The 16,422-nt window shown below is 47.6% G+C and overlaps 7 protein-coding genes across 7 annotated transcripts; 3 read left to right on the top strand and 4 right to left on the bottom strand.

Annotated features, from left to right (window-relative positions):
• Positions 1-274: 274 nt before the first annotated feature.
• Positions 275-2,200, top strand: PENARI_c032G02822 (sigma-70 region 2 family protein; the record flags this gene model as incomplete). The annotated part of the gene is made up of 1 exon (XM_022636554.1): positions 275-2,200. One exon carries the CDS (start codon positions 275-277, stop codon positions 2,198-2,200), a length of 1,926 nt encoding a protein of 641 aa, XP_022483536.1.
• Positions 2,201-2,528: 328 nt separating this feature from the next.
• Positions 2,529-4,111, bottom strand: PENARI_c032G07693 (DUF1593 domain-containing protein; the record flags this gene model as incomplete). The annotated part of the gene is made up of 2 exons (XM_022636586.1): positions 2,529-3,743; positions 3,803-4,111. 2 exons carry the CDS (start codon positions 4,109-4,111, stop codon positions 2,529-2,531), a joined length of 1,524 nt encoding a protein of 507 aa, XP_022483545.1.
• Positions 4,112-6,892: 2,781 nt separating this feature from the next.
• tpcF (glutathione S-transferase tpcF) lies at positions 6,893-7,564 on the top strand (the record flags this gene model as incomplete). The annotated part of the gene is made up of 1 exon (XM_022636579.1): positions 6,893-7,564. The coding sequence occupies one exon, from the start codon at positions 6,893-6,895 to the stop codon at positions 7,562-7,564; it is 672 nt and encodes a 223-aa protein (XP_022483571.1).
• A 794-nt stretch (positions 7,565-8,358) lies between these two features.
• Positions 8,359-9,354, bottom strand: PENARI_c032G01833 (bZIP transcription factor; the record flags this gene model as incomplete). Its single annotated transcript, XM_022636546.1, has 3 exons — positions 8,359-8,362; positions 8,451-8,750; positions 8,804-9,354. 3 exons carry the CDS (start codon positions 9,352-9,354, stop codon positions 8,359-8,361), a joined length of 855 nt encoding a protein of 284 aa, XP_022483567.1.
• Positions 9,355-10,188: 834 nt separating this feature from the next.
• Positions 10,189-11,463, top strand: PENARI_c032G01049 (uncharacterized protein; the record flags this gene model as incomplete). Its single annotated transcript, XM_022636539.1, has 2 exons — positions 10,189-10,497; positions 10,561-11,463. The coding sequence occupies 2 exons, from the start codon at positions 10,189-10,191 to the stop codon at positions 11,461-11,463; spliced, it is 1,212 nt and encodes a 403-aa protein (XP_022483592.1).
• Positions 11,464-13,394: 1,931 nt separating this feature from the next.
• PENARI_c032G09373 (GFA family protein) lies at positions 13,395-14,000 on the bottom strand (the record flags this gene model as incomplete). Its single annotated transcript, XM_022636591.1, has 2 exons — positions 13,395-13,817; positions 13,878-14,000. The coding sequence occupies 2 exons, from the start codon at positions 13,998-14,000 to the stop codon at positions 13,395-13,397; spliced, it is 546 nt and encodes a 181-aa protein (XP_022483607.1).
• A 628-nt stretch (positions 14,001-14,628) lies between these two features.
• On the bottom strand, positions 14,629-16,274 carry PENARI_c032G03697 (sugar porter family MFS transporter; the record flags this gene model as incomplete). The annotated part of the gene is made up of 2 exons (XM_022636561.1): positions 14,629-16,001; positions 16,067-16,274. 2 exons carry the CDS (start codon positions 16,272-16,274, stop codon positions 14,629-14,631), a joined length of 1,581 nt encoding a protein of 526 aa, XP_022483544.1.
• Positions 16,275-16,422: the final 148 nt, after the last annotated feature.

Raw genomic sequence — 16,422 nt, forward strand, 5'->3', positions numbered from 1 at the left:
AAGTAGCCTTATTACCAGGACCCGCTGCCCGTGGATCTTTTGTCTCACATTTCTGACCTTCCGGCCTATATTCTTCCGTTTCCACGCTCTGAGACTTTAATTCTACGTGTCTCCGCCTTTTTATGTACGGGCATTGCGCTCGGTTCGCCGATCCACCCGTTTTATCAATCTATCCCCAGCTGCCTTCTTTTCTGCATGTTCCTACTTCTGTCTGTCTAGAAATATGTCAAATCCATCCGATCAACCCAGCTCTAGCAACCAGGACACAGCCAACATGCGGTGGCAATTCATCGACTCGTCCAACAATAGTCGGTCCAATTTGACACAAGTCAAGCGCCATGTTATGCAAGAATACATGCGCCAGAAGAAAGGCGGCAGTCACCAAAGTGAAAGCGAAGACGAGACACCACAACCAAAACGCGGGCGGCCTAAGAAGTCTCGGGCTTCAAAGCGAAATACTGGAAAGAAATCGAGAGTATACAGCAATGAGACTAAAGGGAAAAATCCAGCTAAGCTGGATGAGCCGCCTCAACCGACCGAGGACCAAGACATTGAGGAAATCAGCCGAGATACATTTGTTCAGCACGTCACGTCAAATACTCTGTTCATCCAAGGTGACGAAATACTCTCATTCTTGCCTTTCCGACCATCTCCAACCCAATCTCCTGCTGTTTTCATCCCGCCACATGAATTTGTCGACATATTCCCGCAAAGCGCTCGAAGCCATACTCTGGAATTCAATACCTTCCCCTCTCAGTCATCAGCGCCGACAACGACATATGATCTCATGCATTCACCGAAAACCATCATGAGTGCAGCCCGGACAGACCCCTTTAACACCCTTCCCCTAGAATTGGATCTAGATGAACAGAGATTATTTGATTTCTACGTGAATACCATGCCCGCGTGCTCTTATGGCTCCCATTTCCGCTCGGCCAAGGCCCACAACTGGTATACTGCTGTTTTTGTACCGGAGGGAATGAAAGGTGCCGTCGCGTTCCAAAATACCATCATGGTCCATGCGGCCAACACATGGGCTTGGGTGCGTAGCGAGAGCGAAACACCAGACACTCTTTTGCATCGAGATCGCGCCGTTACTATGCTTCGCGAACACCTCACCAACAACCCTCGTGATATCTCCGATGTCGCGATCATCTCATGTCTCAGCGCGGCGGCCCTAGAAGATTTCGACCCAAGACCAGGTCACAAAGAAATCAGCTGGGTGCACATGCGCGCCGCACGCGAGATGATCCGGGCCCGTGGCGGTCCTGCTGCATTCGCGTACACCCGTCTGGGCAAGCTCATCAATTGGCAAGATTATATCCTGTCCGGGTATGAAACCCATGGGCCAAGCTTCTTCTACGAGTATGAGCAACCAGCTCCCGTCACCTCTGAACCACCACACCAATCCATCCAGAATCTCCACTCAATGCCATCACCACCATATTCCACCTCCTCGGTCGTAGACCTCTCACCCAGCCCGGAAGCAAAAACCCAACCGGCATTCCCTCCACCCACAACAACAACCCCAGTTGACGAAATCAAGCTCCAATGCGAAGAGTTCCTTGATCTCCTTCGTCGTTGTGAACAACTCTCCCTGTACCAGCGTGACAACCCCGAATCCTCTCACTTAACCCGCCAAACCGCCGTCCAAGAACCATCCATCCTCCACCAAGTCCTCAACGCACCCCCAGGAGCACGCTTCACCACATCCGGTAACAGAAAACAAATGGTCTCCCGGATTACAGCTTTAATAATACTCAACGCTGCCCTCTGGGACTACAGGTATACACCCGTCCGCGCAGGCATTTTCCTCAACACACTTGAGACAGCAATGATCGACAGCGAAGTTGGAATGAGCGGCTCTGTCGAAGCAATTCTCCAGATACTGTTGGAATGCGACGACGGCTACATCGCTGATGAGTTTACTGCTGCGGCTACTGTTGAAGATCCGCCTGATTTCTCGCAATACGGACCCTCGGCTACTTCACCTTCTGCGCGTCCGTGGTATGCTGGTCGTATGTTGAAAATTGCTAAAAGACTTCGTGCTGAGACTTGGTACCGGGTCAGTGACTTTTTGTTCTCGTGCTTGACGTTGCAAGTGCGGGAGCCTTGTATGGCTCTTTGGGAGGCGGATCTTCGTCAGGAGATTCTTGACGCTCCTTTGACGAGTTATCTTATGCGCTCGTTGATTGAGTGATTCTTTCTTCGGTTTGCTCTTTCAGCCTATAAATAATTTGCATGGCTGTGTGCCTGGAAAGCATCGGTACATGGCGTGAGATCGGTTTGGATAGTTACGTTTATTTGGGGTTGATTTTGGGGTTTATTCTGACACTCTCCATATACGCTGGGAGATTCTGTGTATAACTCCCACATTGTTATCGACGATACGCTTTGAATGATTCATGAAATGAGAATCCGGAACATACAGAATAACTTCCGATTAGTTCTGATTGCTTATGAGCCCTTCAAGTTCGGGTCATCTTTGTAAATGTAACATGAACAAGCAATATGATATCCACTGACACTCATTGGATCACATCTTTCATAGTATCACCAATAGCCTCAGCACCACCACCACCCCCTAACAGCTTCTCATTCGTAGCCTGAATGACAACACGCCGATAGGTAGTCAAAGCAGGAACTCCATCATCCTTCACCTCCAAAATAAGATGGAGCAACTGCCCCTTGGCAATCGCCTGACGACTAATAAGCTCCACACAACACTTCTCAGCCGGAGGCATCTGAACCTCAACAATACTGCCAGCCTCATTCAAAGCCTTGATTCCCAATTCCCCAACCTCATACTGCACAGCCCACTGAGTCGCACTCGGCTCCTTATACTGATACCACTTAAAGGTAAGCGAATCATCAGGGTCAGGATCGTAAGAAGCAGAAGCATCAAGCCGAAACACCTCCCCAGCCCCAATCTCCAGTTCCAACGGCGCAGGACCAGTACTCCCATTAACAATCGCCACAGGATGATGATTCGCCCTACCCAGATCCGAAGAAAGTGACCACTGCATCCGCGCCGCAAAATCAACTTGGAACGCTTCCCGCCAGCGCCAGATAGTCGCATGATTGGACTTATAGCTCCGCCCATCAAGTCCAACAACCTCATCGGCCGTATCACTAAAATGCCCATTCACCCCAGATCCAGACCTAGACCCAGACGCACCACCATGCGTGGCAACATACCTCCCACCCCAAGACCCAAACTCCGGCCGTTCAGCCACCCCAAGCCCATTCTGAATAAGATATAGGAAGGTAGGCGTATCCCCCTCAGGAATAAACATGAAATCAGGATACGTACGACCAAACGGTCCGATCTGGATATTCTCTCGAATCCACTGACTGCTGATCTTCGCCGGGTCAGGTCCGCCCTTGTCAAAGCCGTACCACTCATCACCGGAGATGCCTGTCCAGGTTGCGTTACCGTATTGGTTCCAGCCGTGCACGGAACAGATGTAGAATAGGTCTGGGTAGGTAGTCCTAATCCAGAGGCCTGTATCGTCTTGGTCGGAGATTGCATAGATGCGCAGGTTTGAGCGGAGCTTCGCTGCGTGTGTTTGGGTGTGTGTTTTGCTTAGTTTGTGCAGGGCTGAGGCTAGCACGTTTGTGCCGCCCCAGCAGAGGATCCAGAGGGGGTCGTTTTCTTTGTTTTTGGATGTTATACGTTCTAGGAGGGCTTCGGCGCCTTCGCTTAGGGGGATGTCATCGCCTACGGCGGTCATGCCGTATGTCTGTGGATGGGGAGTTAGAGGGATTGGTTGTCTGGGAGGGTGTTGTGTGGTTGCGGTACCTCTGCGCCCTTTTTAACTAGTGATCTTAGGTATTTAGCTGCTGGATATGGGTCATCCGGGTGAGCGTGGGCATTGAGGTTGTTGACTACTTTCTCGTAGCCGTCTATGATCTTGTGCATGTCCTGTGGACAGACTTTTGTCTTCATCCATGTCGATGTACAGGCTACCAGGCCCTCGGTGCGGAACTGGTTTGAGTATAGCAGGTAGCGCACAAGTGACTCTGCATCATCTGGTTCATTTGAGATGTCGCTGAGGATGAACACCCGTGGTTTGGATGGGAAACATTGGAGTTGGTGCGGAGATGCCATAGCTGTGGTGGTTGATTTGGAATAAGGAAGATAAAGATAAGACAGTTGGGAATGAGCAACTATTTATTTCATTGATTCCGACACGTTGGTCTGGAGAAAGCCAGAAATCGTAATTGTAGCCACCCCGGCCTTGTGCGGAGAGACGTGGGGAATTGCCGAAGTTCAGCCGGTCCAAAAAGCAGCATCTGTAACCGCCACTAAGCCAGAAGCATTTATTCCCAGGTTTGCCTTCTTTGCTCGATATATGAATGGAAAATATTAGCGTGGTCCCTTCCAGTTCGGGGAGTGTTGTTTATAGTGGTCCGGTCCGAGTTGCGCATAGAGGACGTTATAAGGACATTTTACTCTCTTCCGGAAACTTGGTTGAGGTGGTCTGAAGAAGTGTCAAGTTTCTGCATTATAGTTGTTGGTTTGAACATCGACACTTGTGGAGAAGATAGAATTCCATTGGTGATACGCTGTCTCTGTAGTGTGCTAGGTGACGAGGATGATGAGGAATGATGAGGATGAAATCAATGAGGAAGAGATCCGTCGCGTGTTGACCGCCGGCTTGCCGGCTTCAATTCAATAACCCATGGACTCAATGACACATCTCCCAAGTAAATGTAGACCGACTAGATTTAGAAGCTTGAAAAGATTTCCCGAAAGTCTTTCTTTCGTTTGACTAGTCTTGAATTTCCTGCTTTTGTCGGATGTTAAAGATAGGGCAATATTAAAAGGACCCCCTCTTGTTGATATTCGGACCCCCTCTCCACCTGTCTAAGCCTAATTAGGGAAGGCTTAGTATGTGTATTTCATAGTGTATTTCCCTAGTAAAAATGAACAAAAGGGCGTAGACGAAGACAATAGGCCTTGTAGGGTGTGTGAAGACTTGCACCTAGGTCAATACACGTGTACCAACTAGGCCAAAAAGACCACTATATCAGCCTGGCGGCTAATATGCCTAGGACCGATATATATACTACTTAGTACGCACAATTGTACGCGTGGGCACTCTAGACGCCACGCCGTGACAGTTAAATCTTGTCTTCTATAAAAAGTACTTACTGAAGCAAAAACGTTTAGAAAGTAAGATGATATAGACTTACTCTTCGGTTTACGATAGGGGGTCTAAAATGCGGTCTAAAATGCGGTCTAAAAAATGGTCTAAAAAACAGTCTAAAAACAGTCTGTCCAATAGTGTTACAGCATTCGCTATGTCACTGTACTAAAAAAAGACACCGTGAAATACATATACTACGCCTTCCCTAATTAGGCGTAGACAGCTGGAGAGGGGGTCCGAATATCAACAAGAAGGGGTCCTTTTAATATTGCCCTAAAGATATCAGTACTTTCAGTCAAGATTTCACTAACTATCATACGTAGCTGTATATATACATATGTTTGTCGTACTCTCATATTACCGCTGTCACAACCACAACAACTTGGCTTTTCTCTCAATCGTGATTCCCGCTCTTTCCCTTCCAAGAGCAGCATGAGCGTATTTGACGAAGACCGTCAAGGCGAGAAGCCTGTAACTAGCCAAGAAAGCCCGTGCTTCCATCGATGAAGCTGCCAATACCCTCACTAGTGCGAGATGAAGATACAGTGCGAAAATATACTGACCTATTTATAACCGAGAACGGAGGGATTATCTAGAACACATGGACCCCCCGAGAGGCCAGGTTTTCGCCGCGGCTCGTTCGTCGTCACGAACGAAGCCGGTGCCCCTCTGGTGCCCCTCTTTGTCGACCAAGCCACCTAAATGAAACGTCTCACCCTCGCAAAATGCCCTCGGTCTGGGCTTTTATGGGCGGAGAACCAAGTAAAAGGCCGTTGGTTTTATAGGGAGACACAGGGTGTTCTGTAGCAAGTAGGTATTTGGTTGAATGGCAATTTTTGGCTTCGCTGGAACATATCGATCATTGTCTGCTCTACTAGCGCCAACGTCTGGCTGAGCAAGATCGTTGATGAAATCATTTCAACAATGGGGACAAACTTATCGGCGCCCATAGTTCATCCGAGGCCAGAACAACTGTCACAATGTGGGAAGGGATAGCTTTTTCTTCATGACAAGAAACTCAAGGACTTCTCATCTGTTGCTGCTTACATTTCTGCCTATCAGAATCAGACAAATGTACTGGAGAACTACAATATGCAACCACACCCCGTCGTCACTTTGGTCGTCATGTTTCATGAATTGAAGGATGAGATGCCATATACCGAGTACATCTGGTGGCAACTGAGGAATCCTATGCTGACCTGGCTGCAGGGATGATTGAAGCCCGTGGATGACCGCGATGGCAAGGCAAGTGGGATATGCGGAATGTAGTGGTGCTGTCAGTCAATGGACTCGCTAAGTTTCTTTGCGGGCCCTATGTGTATTGCAATGGGGTTCGGCAGGCGCTATTTGCCCTTTTTGCATCCGTATTTGCCATCGACAGGGCCAGGTTAGTTTTGGGGATTTTCCGGATCTATGCTCTTTGATCACTACATCCTAGAAGGCTTTTGTGCCATGACCAGCATGTGCTCTGGCATCAAGCAGAGCAACACATCCCTGTCCCGGTCTCACGGCCGGACTCTCCAAAGACCGACAAACTCCGTTCCAACTACATTATTAATGCTTTGTAATAGTACTGCAGTAATGTCACGTCACTTTTGTTTTGTATAAAGTTATGTTATAAATAAGTGACAGGAACTCCTACAGTGAACTTTTGAAGTATAGCATACCCTCTTTTGATCTTTAGTCTAATCCAATTCAATTCGGTCGTTGCCAATAATTTGAAGACTAAATATCCAACAATGGCATCCAACATCATCCCAATAAAACTTTGGGGAAAAGGTGGTCCCAACCCTCCCAAAGTAGCCATTGTCCTCGAAGAGCTGGGCCTTCCTCATGAGTTTCAACCCATAACATTCGCGGATGTGAAAACTCCGGAGTACCTCGCCATCAACCCCAACGGTCGACTCCCCGCTATCTACGACCCGAACACCGACCTCACGCTCTGGGAATCCGGCGCCATCATCGAGTATCTGGTGGATCGGTATGATACCTCTCGCAAGATCAGTTTCGAGCCCGGCTCCAAGGAAGCCCAGCTGGCGCGTCAGTGGCTTTTCTTCCAGGCTTCCGGCCAAGGTCCGTACTATGGCCAGGCGTGCTGGTTTAAGAAATTCCATCCCGAGCCGGTGCCCAGTGCGGTGGAGCGCTATGTGAAGGAGATTAACCGGGTTTCAGGGGTGGTGAATGATTTCTTGAGCAAGCAGGAGACCGGCCAGGGGGGTCCGTGGTTGGTAGGGGGACGGGTTTCGTTTGCGGATTTGGCTTGGGCCAGTTGGCAGATTATCGTGACCAAACTCATTCAGGAGGAAGACGGGTATGATGTGAATAACTTTCCTTTTGTGAAGGATTGGTTGGACCGCATGTTGAGCCGCGAGCCTGTGAGGAAGGTGATTGAAGAAGTTCAGAAGCTGTAAAGGCATGGCTTGGTGTTGCCATTTTGTTCTTTGTTCTGCCTTCGCTTTAGATATGTGATCTGAGGAAATATTTCGGTTGATCAATGATCGCCGTTATGGTAGATTGATCTTAGTGAATTATTTTGTGATGTTGGAAATGTCATTTTGCTCGTAACTTATCTATATCTCTATACCACATATAGCATATCAATACGCACATTATCTGGCTATTGTTCCACTCGCAAAGTCTGAATTAAATTAGCAGGAGTTGGAAGGGAGGAGGGATTACATAGAGAGGTGGGAGGTGCATTCCACACATTCATTGCATTGCTTTTCGTTTACATTGGGCATTTATACTAAGGGTTTGACGGGTTTTGAAATTCGGACTTCATGTATTGGGCTGGTTCTTCCACTCATTTCGAGGACCAGCCTCCCTGTTTGTACTGGAGCATTATCAGGCGCACGGAGTACTAGTTCTTGCTTCATTTCGGAAAGAAGCTCCTGAATAGCCATTACAATACTACTTAAGCTCCAACAGGTTAATAGAACTTTGATTGATTGATTTATTAATTGATTATTGAACAGCAAAACAAAAGAATGAATACATGGCTTCTTTTCTACCAAAGAAGTCTCCATGAGTTCGATCTTTGCCTAATGGGACCAAGGTGTAAGACAAATGATCGCATTGATGAAGTTATCAGACGCCGCGCTCTGATTCAGCTTTGTTAGTGGTGAAAGGAACTATTGATAGACCTATCTTTGTTCAATCGCCCAATCTGATAGTCGAGGAAGTTTGAACTAAGATAGCCTCAAACTCATCTCTCCTCATTACAGCGCCAAACCTAATCCGTCAAAGCAGTCCCACGTTAGCGACGATTACAGATTCACCGCTGCAGAATACACGTACCCGTGGCATTTGATCAGCTTCGAAAGTGACGAACTCAGAAGTCTGAGGATATCTAGATCGATCCTACTTGTCCAAGGTTGTTGGACAAGATGAAACCAAGCCTGGGTTGGGCTAAGCTCATCTTCAAGAACAAGCTCTTCAGACAGGGCTAGCAGTCTGTCAAATATGAGTGCGGGCTTATGCGATGGCGAAGCGCATTGATGGCTATTTGAGTTGATGAAAGTGGCAGATGCAAGCAGAGCATGGCCGTTAGGCTTGTCTGGGTGGCGATCTAAGTGGGGGAGACAGGGGTGTTCCAGTCTGTATGTGCATTAGGGGACAGGAAAGATGTAAAGTGAGGAAATACTACTCACGCCAAGATAAATTCCATACCCATGTCAGTCATCTTTTGGTCAAACGGTTTTTTGGCGCATAGCAACTGTGAATCCTTCGATTGAACTAGAGCAGTGCGAGATGGAGAACTGAATAATTGGCCCGGCAGTGGATCGTTTGTTAATCCAACTGGTTGGCCGTGGGAGTCTGTAGAGTTGTTTGCCTTGATAGGGGCGCAGATACTTTCACTAGAGAGGTCGACATATGCATTGGTCCTTTCAAAATCCATATCTGGTTTGGATGCCCATGAACTAATCCCATCTTGGACATTGGCATGGTCTTGAATCGGGGCTATGGGGGGGAGGGGGTCTGGTCTAACGCCCTCAGTTGCGACAAAATCGCAAAATGGGGTTGATAGTATAGATTGATCATGTTTCTTCAAAATCTCCTGGAGCACATCGACCTGGTTGCGAAGGTTCTGAACTTGAATGACCAAATTCACTTCATTTGCGCGTAAACGCAAGACCTCGCTCTCCAGATTCTTAAAGTACTGGTCTTTGCGTAGACGGTGTGTGCTGCGGAACATCAGCATAATTTGGGATTACAAGAAACACTACCATACCGCTGGGCTTTCCGAAGCTGTTCTCGTCGCCTAAAAAGGGTCGAGCTAGTACCGCCTGTGATTGGTAATCAGTAGGCCATTTCAATCATGAAACAATGCTTCACCGTTACGGGGAAACTTGAATTTGATCTCTGTACCTGAATCAGAATCTTGCCGATGGCCGGGAAGAAAGGTAAAAGCTTTCTTCATGCTTGATTCAATAGTTGTGGCAACTCGATCCGGACGATAAATTGCGTGTGGAGATTGAGATTGAATGGCAAGAGAGATGAAAGGCTAGGTAAAAATGGTATCGCTAGAGCTGGCTGGGGACAATCAAGGAGGTAGCCATCGAGTAAGTAAGCCTTGTATCCACCTCGATTAATCATGGGGTTGCGGCATTTATATTAGCGGTAAATTAGTCCCACTTTGGATAGGGATTTAGCATATCATAGCCCAGTTGTGCCCGCAGCTGTGGATTGTTGACTTAAGCAACATTTCCTATTGAAGCTAGCGCAAACCTCTAGCGTCTATTCGGTTGACTTCGAAGCGGACCAACCAGATTTTGGATTGTTGACTATATCATTCTTTCCCTTCTAGGATAGCTTGCAGCTAGTTTTCAATATAGATCATGTTGACTTAATCATTCTTCCTAAATCTATGTAGTTCATACCTTCATACCATGGTGCAGGGTCACCCGGTCGGCGTTAACCCCTCGGAGCGGAGGATGCTGTATAAAGAGTCCGCCTGAGTCGGTGTCAGTAAGATTCATTTCTCTACTAATTTCCTATTGTCGCATAGGCTTCCTTTTCTCGGTCTCTCTGCAAAATGCGTTCTACTTTCTCTCCTTTTTGCCTGTGGATACCATTCCTCGCAGGGTTTACATACGCCAACATAATAAATGCATGCCCCAAAGGCCCTCAAGAATCATCTGGTCCGGGTAAAACCATCTATGTTCAAACCAACGAGCAACAAAACTCGATTGTTTCAATTCCTATCGGACATGATGGGAAGCTCTACGGCGGTATGACCACCACCACGGGTGGCAGGGGAGGTGACAGTATCGACGGGACCACCAACAAGCCCGCTGGTCCAGACGCACTCTCATCGCAGGGCTCGGTGATAGTGACCGACAAGGTATGCATAAAGATATCGCGTGGGAGGTGCAGCTGGGACCTATGGGCTGATTATTTCCACTAGTATCTTTTCGCCGTGAACGCCGGATCCAATACTCTCAGCATGTTCAGAATTGGCGAGACTAATTCCACCCACTTGTATATGGTCGGAAAGCCAGCCATCGTGCCTGGTGAATTTCCCGTTACGGTTGCAGCTTCAGTGAAGCGAGACGTGGTATGCGTCGGATACACGGGCGCTAAGGCTGGTACTTCTTGTGCTTCATTCACGCCCGAGGGGCTCGGTCAAATGAAGCAAGCCGTTGAATTTGACCTTGGCCAGACCACGCCTCCCAAAGGGCCCACAAACACCCTCGCGCAGGTATTCTTCACTGCAAATGATACTCGCTTGATCACCACTGTCAAAGGGGATCCGAATACCAACAAGACCGGTTTCGTCTCTGTTCTACTATTCAAAGATTCACGATCATCCACCTTTGAAAGCCTTGATACCCGAAGCTCACCATCCGGAACTGCTGTGCTATTCGGTGGTGTTAATATTCCCGACACCTCAGATCTGTTCATAACAGACGCATCGTTTGGGGCCACATTCCTCAACCTCAATCTGACAACAGATAAGGTGTCTATTCAGCGCAAGCTAGTCATCGAAGGCCAAAAGGCGACGTGCTGGGCTGCTTATTCGCATGCAAGGGAAAGTGTCTTTGTCACCGATGCCGCAGCCAACCGACTGATTGAAATCAGTGAAGATGGCTCCAAAATCATGTCAACTCTTGACTTGAAGAATGGTGACCCTGGGCTTATTGATATTCAAATTTCTGGTCGCTTTGTTTACGCCCTTTCCCCCGGCAATGGCACTACACCTGCTGCGATCACGGTGGTTGACTCCTTCCAGGGTCGTCAGATTCAGCATTTCATGCTCAACAAGCTAGGCGCGGGGAAACGCTCCCAAGGTATGGCTATATTTGAATAGGTGCAGGTGCATTGTATGGCAGAGAGTATAGCCGTATCCGTAGGACTATGTTGAGCCTTGGCTCAATATAAATCACCTCTTGCTGCTCTAAAGTGCCCTAATTTGTGCTAGAGTGGATCGGAATCTAACCAGTCATTTTGTGCTATTTCAGATCGTGCGAATCTTATTTGAATTATGCCAAACACCAAAACGTTACATTTTTTATTTCACTCTGTAATATGAAATGTCCAAGTTCAGATATCAGGAGCAACATGAATGGTAACGGATGGACAGTCAAAGTAGTAGAGCTGATGGAAGATATAATGTGAAAGCGACAGGTTTGAGGATGATTTTGAAAATTACAGTATCTCAACGATGAGTATGATGATGAATAGGATATTGAGAATGATAGTGAATTTCTGAGAAGGGCAGCAGATCGGGGTGTTGACACGGTGCGAATTGACGGGATAATTGCATTGGCTAAAGCGTAAAGGGTCTTCGACTGCTGCTCCAAGAAGTACGAGGGCACAGGAACCGGGGGCAGAGGTACCTCCAGTGGTGTATGTGGATATAGCGTGTTCCGCCACGACTTCAAAATTCAATGAAGATCCGGAGACTACCCCACGGCTGTAATAGGTAGACGAAAAAGGATTTTAATAGTAGTTACGTATCGCTTAGGGCGGACGCGGCGTGAAGGGGTATATGATTAATTGTATTCTTGACAGCCGATCCCGGCTTTTCCTGGCATCAATGGCAACTTCCAGATTGAGAAAGCAGATACAAGGCTCGAAAGCTCCTCAACAGAGAGACTCATTGGATTCTGCACTTTGCAACTCTCACGGAAGCCCGAGGAAAACGTAGCAGTCAAAAGGGGTAGGATAAGCGCAGCGCAGCCTCAGTCGATGTGGATATCTTGATCATCGGAGTCGAAGAGTAGTGGATCTAGCCCCGTCCGCCACTACTCTCGGCTAACTCAGATTGTGAGCTTCACAGCGTGTGTAGTCCATGTAAATTCCCGTTTAACTACCTCTGCCATAACACAACGTTTAGGTTATGCTCGACGTCTAAGCTTCTTGATCAACGAGATCGGCATCTGGCCATGGGAGTAGACCAAGAGCTGGGGAAAGGTTAGATTCCAAGAGTCGGACCTGGTCACAAGAATAGAGATGTTATTGTCATCTGAAGTTGAATCTTGCTGGACTGAAGCAAGCTCACCAGCTACTAGAGTCTGGTACCACTGTGGGTAAAATTGCTTTAGGGGTGAATGAACCAGGCGAAGGTGCTCCATTCACTTGAAGTTCTATTGCCTCTGTTGAAAAAGGCTTTACAGTGGAGGGTTTTATGTGATCGGGTGGGTACATGGATCTTGTTTGAGCTCTACTAGGAATTAAATTGCCGGGCTGATCGAGCCCAAGTAGGACCTCGAGAAATGCATGTTGATTGCCTGCGTATGTATGCTGCTTTACTTATCAGACGTCTTCAGAGGTTTATTTGGCTTATGAAGAAAATGGTGATTAATTATGAGGCAAGTCTTCCTTTTGTTTGGTTTCAATTGAACTTTCTTCTGTTCAGGTAACTGGTCATCGTGAGGTATTTGCTTCATAGTACGAGAATGTCCAAGGGAGATTAAAATCTGCAATTGTCCACCAGGTGGTGAAGCAATAGTTTTCAATCTATCTTATGGTTTTTGACAATAGATGTTTGTATTAATCAAGATGAGCCAGCGATCACCAGATGAATGAGAAGATGTTCTCTAATATCGCTTATTACGATCTCCAACGTGCCATTACATGCTTGTAATCGACAATAAATTCAATTCAAGTGATGACTGGCTAATGAATATTGGACACAGCTTCAAAAAGCACGTAAGGGTACGAGTGGTGATACTTGTCCCTAGTAGAATTGTAAACCAGAGCTGTAGGGTTTAAACACCGAAGCCCTGGCCAATTCATTCAGAATTCAGAAGGACCAGTATCCTTTGGAGTATAAGCCGATCCCTTGACCTGCTCCACATCAGTTGCACCACACAGCCATCCCACGCGGTCCTTGGTATATAGCTCAACCCTAGGCTTCAATTTCGTCTCATGCAGGGTGAAATCATCCACTGTTCCGGTCCGCAGGATACTGTGTCTCGGGAACACTTCACTAATGCGGTACATAAGCGTGCCACACGTAGAACAGAAACAATTTGTCATTGCCTTCCCCGAGGCAATGGTTTTCGACTGGCTAAATGACGTGAGAGTTTCTTGGCCTCGTAGGTGTCTTAGATGTGTGTGTGCGACAATGAAATTGGTCGCGAACATGGATGCGGTGATCTTTCGGCAGTCCGTGCAATGGCAGATGAATGTATCGATTAGGCCAGGGCCTTGTGTTGGCTGAAAATTGTTCGTGACATTAGCGGGATGTAGTAAAAGGGGTTGCTTGGGAGCACTTACAAAGGCCAGCTGTACTGCGCCGCAGTAACATGTGGCAGTCGCCTGGTCATCTTTTAACCAACCATCGTCGGCGCCCCCGGCAAGAGGTATGTAAGGTTTGGAATTATCAAGAGCAGCAGCCATGATTGTGCTTGTTCATTGAATGTAAAGAGTCCTTCCTGTAAATATAAGTCCTCGTGTTTTCCTTAGTAATTTATTCCGATGAAAGATTACAAACCGGGCTTTCTGGCTCCCATCGGTATCCCACCGGTCTCCCACCGGTCTCCCGCTACTGTCCTTCGTTGGCCACGTATATGCCGATGATGACACAGTTGCACGTGTGATGCAGGCTCTGGTACGTATTGTATGTGGCAATCGTCACGAGGCCCTTCAATGGGCCGCAGATTTCAGATCATTTTCATTTAGCCAACTGAATCTTCAATAGTTGTCAAAAACAGATAATAGCTCATAGTTTCGCACTCCATAGACTCAATACATTATTGTTCATTCGAAAGTTGAGGCCCATCCAACTTCTTTTGGAAAGATCAGAGAGCAGCATAAAAAGGAGAGAAAGCAGGAGCAGAGAACGACAAGACAGTACTTCCGTATATCACTCAGTCATATTGAATCCCGTACATTCTTGATTTCCCTTTGGCTCGAGCAATATGAGATTGCCTCCGTCGTAATACACTCTCCCAGGAGCGCCAAGAATCTCACCTTGGGTAAATGCAGATCTAGCCCCCCGATATCCCTCACAATTGCGCTTGCAAGCTCACTCGTTGACTGCCGATTTCTCGGGTTGTTCAATGTGATGGACCATCTCCACCTTTTCTCCAACTTCCAGCTCCAGTACCCCACACTTCCGTAAAGCCTGCGAGTATTTAGTTACTTGCCACCAGTGCTCAGGTTCTCGGAATAAATTGTCCATCTCCTCGAGTGAGAAGCCTTTCGTTTCGGGGAAAAAGAAAAATATGAGCATTGAAACAGAGAATGCAATCACGGCGTAAACAATGTAATAGCGGTATTTGATGGTGACGAAGGCGACTGGAGTGATCTCAGCAATGACAAAGTTGAAAAGCCAGTGTGTTGCCGTCCCGATGGCCGAAAGATGCATGCGCAGATCCTGCGGAGCAATTTCCGTGCTGTATAGGAAATTGGCCCCAAGGAAGCCAAGAGGGAAGAATGTCATGTAGAAGAAAAGGAAAAAGGTGGCCGCCACGGAGGCTGCATATGTGTAATGGTCCTGCAGAACCCAGACACTCACGGCGAGTGAAGCCATCGACACACCCATCCCCAGGCCAGAGATAACGAATAGCGGCCTTCTTCCAAAACGATCGACCGTAAGGTAAGCCGATACAGCAGCAAAAATTTTCCAAGTGAGCACGCCGGCGTTGAGTAGCGATGCCCTCTGCTCTGGCAAACCCAGGGACGCTTGGAAAATGGTGGTTCCGTAATAGGAGATAGCATTTGCACCAGTCATCTGCGCAGCGAAGTTGATACCGACAGCAAGGCATAGGCGGTAAAAAAGACGTTGACGGTTGTGCTTGAAAAGGTCGGAAAAGCCACGCTCAGAAGTAGAGGCTTCTTGAAGGGCGTTAGAAATAGCGCGTATCTCTTGAGTAATGCCCTCATGGTTGGCATTTTTAGGACCGGCGAGCGTGACCATAGCGGCACGAGCTTCTTCATCTCGACCCCTACTGATTAGCCAACGAGGAGATTCTGGGAACCACCAAGTCGCGAAAATGAGTATGAGAGTAAAGATAATGGGCAGACAGAGAGGTAGACGCCAGGCAACTTCGCTATGCGAGAGGTGGGAGAGGCCATAGTTAGTCCAACCAGCAGCAGCAATCCCTGTCGCGATGAAGATACCGATAATAACAACGTTCTTCCCTCGGCTTCTAGGCTTCGTGCACTCGCTCTGCCACACAGGTACGATGGCGTTAACACCGCCGTTGCCAATACCAGACAGGATGCGGCCGAAAACCAACTGACCAAGTGAAAAGGAAGTTGCCTGGATTAAGAGGCCGACGGTGGCCACAATAGACACCAGTATCAATGATTTGCGACGACCAATACGATTTCCAACCTGCGTAACACCCAGGGCGCCTATAAGGCAGCCAATTGTGTAAATGGCAACGACCGTACCTGCATTAGATTCAAAGTGGTTACTAATGATCTCTTCATAATGACGGTGACTCATGCAAACTAACCCTGAACTTTGGCATTTGTACTCTTGGTAGATCCTTCAGTGTTCGCTGTGTCAAGACCAGGAAAGTACTTGATGAAGGAAGGATACTGTAGAACGCCTCCTATGTTTGACTGGTTGAAGCCGAATAATAGAAAGGCAGGGACAACTATCAAGACAATACGAGCCCTCGCTAGTGCTGGACCTGTGAGGCCGAAAAAGCCCATAGTCATTTTGAGCGCTTATTCCAAAAAAAGTAAATCCTCTTGCACCTTCTGGATGAGATATTGCGGCTTTCAAGGGGTTGGAAGGGATCTGAAAGGTGCTCGTGGGCGCAAAAGACGAGCAAGGTAAGCCCCCTTTATAGCTAGCACCATGGAT

This window comes from Penicillium arizonense (genome assembly GCF_001773325.1).
Source record: "Penicillium arizonense strain CBS 141311 chromosome Unknown PENARI_contig032, whole genome shotgun sequence".
Lineage (NCBI taxonomy): Eukaryota > Fungi > Ascomycota > Eurotiomycetes > Eurotiales > Aspergillaceae > Penicillium > Penicillium arizonense.